Genomic DNA, 13,330 nt, shown 5'->3' on the forward strand with positions numbered 1-13,330 from the left:
TTTTCCACTGCATGCATCCGATGAAGTGGGTTTTAGCCCACGAAAGCTTATGTCCAAATAAATGCTAACAAGGCAGTCAGCACTACACAAGACACAAAATGAAGACTGATTTTACAAACTAAGAGAAATGGAGAACATGTGGCACATAGCAACCCCAGCAGAAGGAATGAACTAGACTGGTGTATATTGGTATAAAACGTTTTGCTGGTTCTGTGCGTTTTAGGTGAGAACAGAACACAAAGGTGGGTGCTCAGTGAAAAAGAACGAGGAGTGCACTCCATGAACTGGGGACAGTGAGGAGCAGACATAAAAAGAGGAAGCTACTGTAGCTGTGCCACTGTAACCGCATCACGTAGAGACAGACTACAGAGACTGAAGGGGGTTTTCCATCCCTGTAGGAACTCCACCTCCCAGAGCAATGGTAGCACAGCCAATAGAAGCATTCTTCAATCTACCTAGCTGCATCTACACCGGAGATTAGGTCAGCCTAGCTACAGTGCTCAGGGGTGTGGATTATTCACACCCATGAGCCACACAGCCACATTGACCCAAATTTTAAATGTAGACCAGGCCTAAATGGTTTCTCTGTTCATTTGCACAACAGGGTGATCTAGAGTGCACATTTTAAGACTACTATAGCTTTGGGATCAAACATGGTAATCATCTTTTCTATAGAATTATACTCTCCATAAAATTATTCCATCCAAGACGACAGACACCAGTTGGTTAAAGATAATTGAATAACCTCTAGAGATTCATCTGTGAAGTACACACATACACATTTCTCTTCATCGCTTTCTCTGCGGATCTAGTTAACATGTGCGCCACACAGAGATGAAGGACTGCGTCACATTATAACTGACAGCACCAAGTCCCACTATCAAATAAATAATGAAGCCAGACACAGCTTTTACACTTTCAGTAGAGATTTGACAAGCTCCACAGAATAGGTCTGAATCCTACACTGGCGATGAATATTAATCTCATAACCTAGTCTGACATCTTCTCAGATCAGCAAGAAATCTAATATGAAAAATGCAAATGACTTGCAGTAAACCTCTATAAAAGGATACAAACCCACCACAAAAAGAGTCACCTAAACCCCACAGGGAATGCACAGCAATTTACTGTACCTGCGGTTGATTAAAAGATTAAGTTGAATGAGATACAGTGGCAGATTACTGCCTCAGGCAGGGAAGAACATGGTGTACCCAAAGTGGACACAAATTAGAAAGCAAATTCTGAAACATCCTTCTGCCACTCCCTCCTCAGTATGTCAATCCTGGTCATGTGTTATCAAGTCATTGAATCTGCCTACCCTTCCTTTCAAATAAAGATGAAAGATGAGTTTAATGTTAGAATGAGAAAGTCATGCTTCCTGGTACTTATGTATTCACTAGTTATTACAATTGTGAGCCAAGTTGGGACTTTAGCTATGATCATGGGTTAAGCACCAGTGTGCTTAGTGCTGTACAACATGTTGCTCCCAAGGGAATTCTGCACGACTGCAGAAAAAAGGCTCTGCCGAAACATTGCTGCAGTTCTGCCTTTTGCCCGCCAGAGGGTGCTGTAGCAATAGAAGACAGCAGCAGCCAGCTAGGGAAGAGAAAGAGCCTGCCTTCTTCACAGTGTCTGTCAGGCCTGGTTAGGAGACAGGGGCTATGGGGAGACAGTGGGGGCCTACTGGGGGTCAGACAGGGCTCATAAGGGCTAATAGGGGAGGACAAACTGGGGCAGGTCCTGAATGCGAGTGGAGGCACAGGGCCACAGCGGGGAAGGAGGTGCAGGGCCACATGGTGATGGTGGAGGCAGTACAGAATCATTACTCAGAGTGCTGTATTAATATACCTAGTAAGGAATCTATTTGTCAAAAAACATTTCCTGAATCTTTTTCGTCATCTGTATTGTTACAGACATACTTGCTGACAGGTATTTTGAAATAAATGACCAAAAATAATTGAAACTGATGTGATTATATAATTTTTTCATGCAGAATTCCACCAGGAGTAAATATGTAGAGAATGGTGCATGTTTTAAAGGGCTTATGGCCTGAACTAGGCATAACAAAATTCAGACACAATATGCTGGCTGGCCTAGAGATACTTCTACGTGACCACCTTTGAATCCTGTGAGTACCCTTTAAACACATGTCCCTAAAAATATGTATATATTTCAATTTGCCGCGACCAAAACAATGAGAGATGAAGAAAAACCAGGAAGATTTTTAAAAAATGGGATAACATTTAGAATGGTCTATAAAAAAGTATTAATTCATACGAAATTACATAAATAAGCTAAGGTGGCAGAGATAGATATTGATTGCTTTATGTGGAAAGAAAGTAAATTTGGTTTTAAAACGCAGAAAAAGTTGAAAAGTATGGTGACAAATTATAGAGAAATAAATGTAATTTATGTAATGTAATTGGTATTTTGTTATGTGATATCAAAGCATGTTAAAAACAAACTAAGTTAAATAAAATAGTGGAGACTGAGATTTAATTGATACACCAGTCCATGGTTGTATCAGTCACTGAATTCCCGTCCATTTTGACAGGTTTGTTACCACCACATCAACAAAGATTACAAGTCTGCTGCTGGCCTGACTTTTTTGCTGGCCCTTTTCAAACTCTCTTAAAAAAAATAAAGCTTCCAAAAACTAAAATCAGAAGCTTCATTTAGGTGGGCTCAGTTGCAATTCTTTCCCTGAACAGGCTGCTGAAATACCCTGGGAAATGTTGGAAGTTATCCCATTGAGAGAAAAGCCTGTTCACATGCCGCACCCACATTTTTATTTTCTAAGATCCTTATCTGGAGGGTCATTTGCCAGAAATGAGGATCTTTTATTTCTATAAGGGGTTCATCTGCTCCTACTGATTATTAAGAACATAGGAATGGCCATACTCGGTCAGACCAAAGGTACATCTATCCCAGTATCCTGTCTTCCGACAGTGGCCAGTGCCAGGTACCCCAGAGGGAAGAAACAGAACAGGGAATCATCAAGCGATCCATCCCCCGTCACTCATTCCCAGCTTCTGGCAAACAGAGGCTGGGGACACCATCCCTGCCCATTCTGGCTAATAGCCATTGATGGACCTATCCTCCATTAATGTTTCTAGTTCCTTTTCGAACCCTGTTATAGTCTTGGCCTTTGCAACGTCATTTGGCAAGGAGTTCCACAGGTTGACTGCGTGTTGAGTGAAGAAATATTTCTTTTGTTTGTTTTAAGCCTGCTGCCTATTAATTTCATTTGGAGAGCCCAGTTCTTATGTTATGAGGAGGAGTAAACAACACTTCCTTATTCACTTCCTCCACACCAGTCATGATTTTATAAGGCCTCTATCATATCCCCCCTTCGCTATCTCTTTTCCAAGCTGGAAAGTCCCAGTCTTGTTTATCTCTCCTCATATGGCAGCCGTTCCATACCCCTAATCTGGTCCTGGTGACTTATTACTGTTTAGTTGATCAATTTGTTCCAAAACCACCTCCAATGACACCTCAACTTGGGATAATTCCCCAAATTTGTAACCTAAAAAGAATGGGTGAGGTTTGGGAATCCTCCTCACATCTTCAGCTGTGACCCAAGGCAAAGAATTCATTTAGTTTCTCTGCAATGGCCTTATCTTCCTTGAGTACTATGTTAGCATCTTGATCATCCAGTGGCCCCACTGGTTGTTAAGCAGAAGAGAACACTTTTGGTATCACAGACAATTCCCCTCTGTGCAGCAGCAACAGCACACATGATCTCAGAGATGCCGCCAATTTTCTGCCTCTCCCAAAAAAAACCAATTACAGAAGTAGGATCCTTTGTTGTGTATCATCTCAGACCCAATGGGAAGAGCAACTCTCAATGAACTACAGTAATTAGTAACGAACTCCTCGTTTAGATGGGAATACTTGAATACAGTGTGCAGATGTGCTCATTCCATCTCAAAAAAGATATAGTAGAATTGGAAAAGGTTCAGAAAAGGGCAACAAAAATGATTAGGGGTATGGAACGGCTTCCATATGAGGAGAGATAAATAAGACTGGAACTTTTCATCTTGGAAAAAGAGACAGCTAAGGGGAGATAAGATAGAGGCCTATAAAATCATGACTGGTAGAGAGAAAGTAGATAGGAAGTGTCGTTTACTACTTCTCATAACACAATAACTGGGAACTACAGGCCAGTCCGCCTCACCTCAGTCCCCGGAAAAATCATGGAGCAGGTCCTCAAGGAATCAATTCTGAAGCACTTAGAGGAGAAGAAAGTGATCAGGAACAGTCAGCATGGATTCACCCAGGGCAAGTCATGCCTGACTAATCTAATTGCCTTCTATGACGAGATAACTGGCTCTGTGGATGAGAGGAAAGCAGTGGACGTGTTGTTCCTTGACTTTAGCAAAGCTTTTGACACAGTCTCCCACAGTATTCTTGCCAGCAAGTTAAAGAAGTATGGGCTGGATGAATGGACTATAAGTTGGATAGAAAGTTGGCTAGATTGTCAGACTCAACGGGTAGTGATCAACGGCTCCATGTCTAGTTGGCAGCCGGTATCAAGTGGAGTGCCCCAAGGGTCGGTCCTGGGGCCGGTTTTGTTCAATATCTTCATAAATGATCTGGAGGATGGTGTGGATTGCACTCTCAGCAAGTTTGCGGATGACACTAAACTGGGAGGAGAGGTAGATACGCTGGAGGATAGGGATAGGATACAGAGGGACCTAGACAAATTAGAGGAGGGCAACGAAAATGATTAGGGGACTGGAACACATGACTTATGAGGAGAGGCTGAGGGAACTGGGATTGTTTAGTCTGCGGAAGAGAAGAATGAGGGGGGATTTGATAGCTGCTTTCAACTACCTTTAAGGGAGTTCCAGAGAGGATGGTTCTAGACTATTCTCAGTGGTAGAAGAGGACAGGACAAGGAGTAATGGTCTCAAGTTGCAGTGGGGGAGGTTTAGGTTGGATATTAGGAAAAACTTTTTCACTAGGAGGGTGGTGAAACACTGGAATGCGTTACCTAGGGAAGTGGTGGAATCTCCTTCCTTAGATATTTTTAAGGTCAGGCTTGACAAAGCCCTGGCTGGGATGATTTAGTTGGGGATTGGACTAGATGACCTCCTGAGGTCCCTTCCAACCCTGATATTCTATGATTCTAAGAACTAGGGGTCACCAAATGAAATTAATAGGCAGCAGGTTTAAAACTAACAAAATAAATATTTCTTCACTCAACACAGTCAACCTGTGGAACTCCTTATCAAATGACGTTGCAAAGATCAAGACTATAACAGGGTTCAAAAAGGAACTAGAAACATTAATGGAGGATAGGTCCCTGCCCTGCTAGGTGTCACTAGCCTCTTTTGCCAGAAGCTGGGAATGGGCAACATGGGATGGATCACTTGATGATTTCCTCTGAAGCATTAGCCACTGTCGGAAGACAGTATACTGGGCTAGGTGGACCTTTGGTGTGGCCATTATGGCCTGACTGCCTGTTTACTCCAATGCCCTTCTCCCTAACTCCCAGTTTCTTCACCTCAAGCTCAGTCTACACCTCTCCCTTATATCTTCCTCTTCTCACCTGTTCTGTCCTCCTCCCCCTCTTCCCCTCACCTGGTCCTTCTGTTCAGGTAATTTCCCCTGAACTAAACCCAACACCCCAACAACAACAAAACTAACATGACATGTGCTACCATCACATTGATAGCTCAGCTTGTATGTTTTATCCCTTTCTCCTATACCTTTGTCTTGTCTATTTAAACTGTAAGCTCTTCAGGACAGGGAATAATACTACTCCTCTGTTTGTAAAGTGCCTAGCACAATGTGGCCTGACCTTGGCTGGTCCTTAGGCACTAAGACTGTAGTAAACATGATTAATAATAGCCTGTTCTCCAGGTGCAAGTTTTTGCAATAAGTAACATGCACAGAAACCAGAAAAATACTTCTCTTGACTATTTAAATCCATTTACACAGTACTTGAAGGCTCCAGTTAGCTCCTGATTAAATGACAATCTTATGCAGTTACACAGGTTTCCACAGAAATATGCATGGCATCTCCCCCTACACATAATAAAATATGCTGTGTGACAAAATCCATATATACATATGGATAAAAGGAAAAATGGAGACAAACAGCACTAAGTGATAAAAAGACAGCATATGCCAGAACAGTTTCCTGCCTTTGCTACGGCTTGTTTTTAAAACTGTAAGAATGACATTAAGGGTCCGTTAGTGCAATATTAATAGTTCATGCTCCTTCTGTGATCTCTCAAGTGCTACTTGTTAGACTTTTTTTTTTTTTGGTGGGGGCGGGGGGGTTGTTTTTAAAGCCCGGTACTTTGAAAGTCAGGACCCACTGCTATCAGTGTAGTGCAGCTTTTCTTGTACAGATTGTTTCATCTATTTACAAAACTGGGAAACAGAACCCCCGACTCCTACACTAAGTCTTTAAAAAAAAGTGTTAAGTCTGGCTTTCCTGAAAGCCTACACTATTTTTAGAAGCTGGTTACGTGAGGATTTCTAATCACAACCCGTGTCTCCCACTCCACCCCAGTTCTGATGTAGAGTAACTAATCTATTCCACTACTGGATGGGTCTTTCAGCATTTCTAAAGAAGAACACCATGTGCACTATGTATAGGTGCTACACACTGTGGACTACCTAAAAGTACAGTCACTCCTCTGTTCTACTTCTCATTTAATTGTGGGTCTCTACCTATGGATTGTGCCACTATTTTCTTCTGCCTTTTTTGGGGGGGTGGAGGAGAGAATAATGGGAGAGAGGAGATTCTTAGACCTGAAGTTGGCAATGGTTGCTTCGTCCAATATTATAGGGATTTTCCACAACCTGGGGGCTGCTGTAAAGAGGGCTTATTCCCATTATTAGATGTAGGCTCCATTAATCTTAAGGTAACATACAACTGCTCTAGTGGGCCCTAGAAAGAGGCAGGTCCTTGATATCTCCCCAATAAAGGCTTTCTATACCACTGCTGGAACCCTGAAGTGAATTAAGTACAGTCATAACTGTGCAGCCAATGCAGGTTGAAGAGCAGCAGCAGAATATGCTCGCTGCAGCTCATCCTTTCAAGGAGTTGCATTTGTGCACCTGCTGCAGTTTCTTCATGAATTTATCCAGACCAAGGCAAATAGTTATATATGCCCCTTCTGGAGGTGGACAACGCATGAACTACTGTGACCAGGTTGCTCGGGAGGAGTGGAGGACTCTTGCTGCAAGTCAGATTTGGAAGAAGGCACTTTTGGAGACAGTGTATAACTGGGAATCCAGAGACAGTAATGAGACATAAGGTGTCTAGTTCATATCATAAAGCCATCTATTTGACACAAATTGTCACTCTGTTCAGCAGCGAAAGACTGAAACAGCAGGGAGTAGTGCAGATCAGGAGTGAGATGGATTGGCAGAGCTGTATGGGGATGTCACTACAATCTTATGTGCTCTGGAGTAGAAACCTAATTCTCAACTTGAATTGGTTTCTTCTACTTTACTATCTAACGCACTGCGGTGTAGTAACAGACCTGCCCAGAGATCATGGAACATATTGTACTTGTGATCTAACACGGGGATTCACAACCTGGAGGCTGGGTCATAATCACCCTACATTTCTTTATAGCTAGACAAGAGGGGCATTTCTGAAGCCTGTGTTATAATATGGGGTCACAATATGGGAAAGATTGAGAACCACTCATCTCAGCTATGCATAAATGTATTTTTAAGAATGTAAAAGATACAAGAATTCTAATGATGCAACCAATGTAAGAACATTTAATGGCATTATAATCTGGCTCAACCAATGTAAAGCATCCCATACATATGTGAAATTGGGGTGGGGGTGGCACTGTGATCCTGAAAAATTCCACAAACTTGAGAAAGGAAACTCAGAAGGATTTCCCACCATTTTATACAAGATTATCTGGGTCCTGCAGTTTTACAGGAAGCTAGAAACCAAAAGGTGGAACAACTTAATGGGAAAGTCATCTACCCAATATGTGAGTTCTCACACTTTTCAAAAAAATAGTTATCTGCAGGATTTTCAGCAAAAAAAGCAAATATTTCCTACAAGATTTCATCAATACTTTATACTAGTTCAGCTCTAATGAGTAATTGCTAATTTAGGGTCAAATTTAGCTCTCATCACACCTGTGCAACCCAGATGATGATATGGTATGGGACAAAAGTGTCCAGCTCTATAATTTCAGGGTTGGTATTTTCTTTAGTAGGCAGTGAAAAGAAATCAAAATCGACTCTTAGTGTCCTACAATGTTTAGAGAAGCATACAGGAAATCATGTTAGCAATTAAGGTTTCTAGTTGTACTGGTCCTTGGGAAAAGCTTTCTAGCCAAAAAGCTACTTCCCAAGAGACTTACATAAGAACGGCCATACTGGGCCAGACCATAGATCCATCTAGCTCAGTATCCTGTCTTCTGGCAGTGAAATTTTCTCTTACTTTTCAATTTCTCTTTTCCAAAAAGGGCATGACTGCTGACTTCTCCTATCAGAGATTAGTCCATCCAAAGCTATTCCAACTCATAACGTATTAATGAATATGTAGAACTATTACCACTGTATACACATGGAAAATTATCCCTTTACTAGAGCTGTAATTCCATGAATGTTCTACGTAAATCAGGTTAAAAATTGGTGGTAAGTCTCTAAGAGAATCTTAATAAGGATGAGCAAACTTAATACAAATGGTATTCCCATATAAGAAGTGAGAGAGTAGATATTTGAATCGGTGGATATGCCACCCTTTGAGGTGCTGACAGGGGAGATGAAATTTATCTCTCCTTCAAGTAGAGTAAATCTGCTGATTCTCTCCTCATTGTAGAATGACTAGCAGTGAGAAGGAAATAATTAATCAATGCAGATTACTTAAGTACCATAGTAGAGCAACCTTTTGCTAAAGGCTGTGTCAGCAGACAGAGTGATGAAACCACGTGGGGCTCTGTGAAGGCATATGGTGGGCTAAGTTTCTGCTTGGCGATTTCTTCTGCTATTGCACAAGACTGGTCTGCCCATTAGCTAGCTAGAGAACAATCTGGCAGAGTGTGGTTATAGTCTACATACATACTTATGTACCCTCCACTGCTTTAGTATCTGAGCACCTCCCAAGTATTTACTGATTTATCCTCACAACACTCCTATGAAGTATGGGATAGTATTCCCATTTGACATATGAGGATCTGAAGTACACAGAAATGAAATGTAACTTAAGTGTAATTGTAAATGCAAGTGCCTGAGGTCATGCAGGTAGTCTGTAATAAGGTCAGAAACAATCCCTATCCTAACTGTTCTCTCCATTGTACCAATGGGATCTTTGAGGAAAGCAGGAAGTTAAAGCAGAGAAACTCTCTACAGATTTTTTCCCAGCATTGCATAATTTGATCTGTGATATTTCTCAGAAATGGAGGAAACCCTGCCAGATACAATATCTGGCAAACACAAAAGTCTTGCAGATGGAGATGAAATTCTCCATGTGACAACAAATCTATGGCAACCCTTAGGAAAAGTATATTTTCAGAACTGAAATATACAGAGCTTAAACTCACGTCTCTGTTACCATGTGGGATGCTTTGGGAAATGCACAGCTTAATCATCTTTGGGGTACTGGCCAAAGACATTTGCAAAGATTTTTTTTAAATGATCAAGCAGGAGTAAAATAGTAAAAATATACCAAATTCCACTGAAACGATTAGAAGTCAGTACACTATGAATAGTCAGGAGCTTGGGAATTGGATATGGAGAGTTTCACCTCTGGGTCACCAATTCAAATACAACCCAGATTGCTAATAATGGCAAGTAGTTGTCATTCAAAGCGCTGTTTGTTGACCTGTGGGTCTCAGTCCAGTTTCAAGTGGACAAGTGCTCAACTCACAACATGTACCATCACAACTGGCACTAATTAGTACCCTGCCTACCATTCTTCACCAACGATGGGAAGTGCCAAAGAGACTGAACTTCCTACACAATCCTAGAAGGTGTCCTTCTGTTCCAGTACAGGAGAACAGTACAGGACAGAGTGGGTCTTCTTTACTAGTATGCACTAAAAATGTGGCAACAGCATAGGAATGCAACTTCTGCCAAAAACTAAAACACAGCCCACAGCAGGTAGCAGAGAGGCAGCAGGTATTTGATCATTAATTTGCATCGCACCCCTGAGGAAATTCTGGCAACAAAATCTTTGGCTGAAATGCAGGACTATATTGGGAAACTAAGAAACATTTAGAGAATGCCTTCTGCTTAATTAACACATTAAATAGAATCTATAATTTATGAAACAAATTTAATAAAAGACTTCAATGGGTGTTTAGGGATATTCTTTATTTGAGGCAAGGTTTTCAAGATTTTTGAAAATGAGTACCTTAAGCTGAGCTCCCTAGTCCTCATTTAGGTGCCTAGAAAAGTGGCTCAATTTTCAGAATTGCTGAATATCCAGCAAGAGAGACTGAACAAAACTGAACAAGTTGATCCTTATTAGATCAACAAGAAGGAAGAGGAGAATAGCCACTTAATCTGGGGGGAGGGTTTCTGCGATAGAAGCAATTATCAAGACAGACCATGCAGTTACATGACTATTAAAGAGAACAGAATTGTGTATATTTAATTGCTAAAGATGAAGATTTCAAATCAAAACCATTTTGGAGAGAACTGCATCTATGAGAAAAAATTCAAGGGAAAACATGGCCTAAATGCCTAAAGTTGAGAACAAAAGTGAATGAATCAATGTATTTAACTTTTTACCTAAAGTACGGGAAGAAATTTCACACCACCATCCCTATATCAAAGCAGTAATTGACTTTAAAAAAAATGGACAAATGGCTTCTGGATAGCAATGTTTACAGTGCTTTCAGTACTCAGGTGTATGTCTATAGGGTCTTTAAATGTTTTTCTTTATTAAAAAGAAATAGAAATACTATTCTATACCTTTCTTAAATTTGCAGACTAACATAAGGGAAAAATCAGATTCAAATTTGCCTTAACTCAAAAGTTTCTTGGGCTCATCTACATTTGACAATTACTTTGGATTGAGGCAGGGAGTGAATTTAAAGCACAAGAGTTTTCCAGAAGAGCTCCCTGTGCAGACACTGTTATTCCAGAATAAGAGTGCCTACACGGAAAAAGTAACCACAATAGCTGTTCTTATTAATTTCCCTGTACAGACAAGCCTGCTGTGTGAGAGTACGAGGATTCAGTCAGAGCCCTTGCTGGGCTAGAAACCATCGTTTTATTCTGGAATGATTAAAGTTAATTCTTCTTAGATGACTGCAGTAATCCAGGGACAAACCAGCTAAGAAATGGGGAAGTCACATTTTGACTCATCTGTAACTCTCCATTCAAAGGAGTTCAACGAACCAACACACACAGAGACAAACTCAATATACACTGGAAGAAGACATTTTAGTAATTTGCATATTCACAACTTACTGTACCTCTTTGTATCTATCAAATCTTACATTAAACTCTTATTATCTCACTGACTCATGATGCTGTAGGATGTATGTATAACTCTCACACAAGGGCTAATATCTTCCTAGGTGGGAGGCAGGATTGATAACCACATATGGCCCTTCCTATCTGAGTTAATGGTTCAAATTCCTACCCAGATGATTAGCAAACAAAAGTTACTACAACCAGTTTCAGTATCTGTAAGAGGAATTTGCCAGCTCAGGTCAATGGGTAATGGACATGTGCTACTTTACAAAAAACAGAATTGTAATAATCAGCCATTGGCTTGTTTACCAATCACATTAGCTGAAAGTCAAAGCTCTGAATTGATATGGATACAGAATTTGCCTCTCACATCTGTAAGTGGTCCTTCCACGTCAGGACAGAGATCCATTGGCACACAGTGATGTAAGGTAATCTCTATGGTACTTGGTATAGGCGCTACAATCCATTTCATTTTCTTCAGCAGGGATAATTTTGTCATATTCTCCATACTCTGTGGCAGAACTAAATTGTTTTATTTTGTATCCAGGAAATATATACCACCTGACATCAGTTAAACAAAAGCTTCCTTTCTTCTCAACACCAGTGCCCAACAAGCCCTGCCAGTTTTATCCCTAAGTTTGATACATATTCTTAAAAACCCAGTTTGCCCAATCCAAAATATGAACTTACTTCATTGACCTTAAAATAGTAAAAGCACCATCATTTGATGCATCATAGATCTCAAGAATTAGGTGGAAAAGGGATCTGGATTATGACTAAGGTGAGCCAAAAATGGAACTGTGAAGAACAAGACAAACAGCTCTTTTGTCTCCCAAGACACATACTTTAAACAGTTCCAAAAGAAACGAAGGAAACAGGTACAAATTCTACTAGCGGTACTCAACTGTATCCCATGCAGGACGTTATCAAAGTCTTCAAGCAGATATAATTGTAACACCCATACCATTACAAAGCAGACAGAGGAAAAGACCACATATAAAAGGAAGACATGAAGTGTGTGCTTCTGCTAGCAGGCAACAGCTTACCATCTGTAGAAACTGAATACACCATATATTCTCCGTGACTGGACACAGGATAAAAGTGTGTAAAACTCATACCGAAAACTCTTTTTATGCTTTTCAAATCAGAATATTCCAAATGCAGAAGAAAACCTCCCAATCTGTTCCTTTTAAACTTCTAAACAACAACGTTAACAAAATAGTTACTTTTTCAGAGATGTCAGGATATACACCCGTTAATATCAATTAAAGATTTACAAAGTGTTTGATGTAAAGCTTCTCAAGAAACAATTGTGCACTGTAAGAGAAACAATCGTACTGAGCTAACAAGAGATTCTGATAATAGTTTGAAAAACACATACACTCTGAATTTTGAACTGGTCAAAGTAAATAATCAATAATTCAGCCCCAAATTATCTAGCAGCCATGTCTGTTGGTTTCAAATACATTTTATACAAATTAGAAAGCACTTCCACAGATCCTGCATCTTTTTTCTGTGTTAAAATCCCTTCGGAAGTGCCCAGCTACTGACCTATCAGTCCTACTACAGCATTTGTTTCTAAGTGGCTCTAACACGCCAGGTCTCAGTACAATACACAGATTCCAGCTTTATATGATGTGTTCACTGAAATTTTGCTAGTATAAACTAAAACTATGAGGTGTCCCACAAAGAGTCTCCAGCCACAATCTAAAAAATTAGCAAGCACAGAAAAGGAGGAAAAAGTGAAGTAACATGTAACCTTACCTCCTGAAGCCGTAGTCGTATTTTGTTAATAGCTCGGAGCCAGCAAGCTCTTGCGGGAGAAAACAGTGGGGGTTCGTTTTCATCAAGGTAACTTAAAACAAAGACATGAGAACAATTTTAGAAATAGAAAAACCACAAAGTGAAATAC

General features: G+C 40.5%; 1 protein-coding gene across 1 annotated transcript in view; it reads right to left on the bottom strand.

Moving 5' to 3' along the window:
* Window positions 1–13,330, bottom strand: part of UNC13B (unc-13 homolog B) — a 393,995-nt gene that overhangs the window by 221,635 nt on the left and 159,030 nt on the right. Inside the window, exon 12 of the mRNA XM_077816579.1 lies at window positions 13,183–13,273. Within this exon, the coding sequence (XP_077672705.1) occupies window positions 13,183–13,273 (91 nt within the window). The remainder of the gene's footprint in view (window positions 1–13,182; window positions 13,274–13,330) is intronic.

The sequence above is a fragment of the Eretmochelys imbricata genome, chromosome 5, assembly GCF_965152235.1.
Source record: "Eretmochelys imbricata isolate rEreImb1 chromosome 5, rEreImb1.hap1, whole genome shotgun sequence".
Lineage (NCBI taxonomy): Eukaryota > Metazoa > Chordata > Testudines > Cheloniidae > Eretmochelys > Eretmochelys imbricata.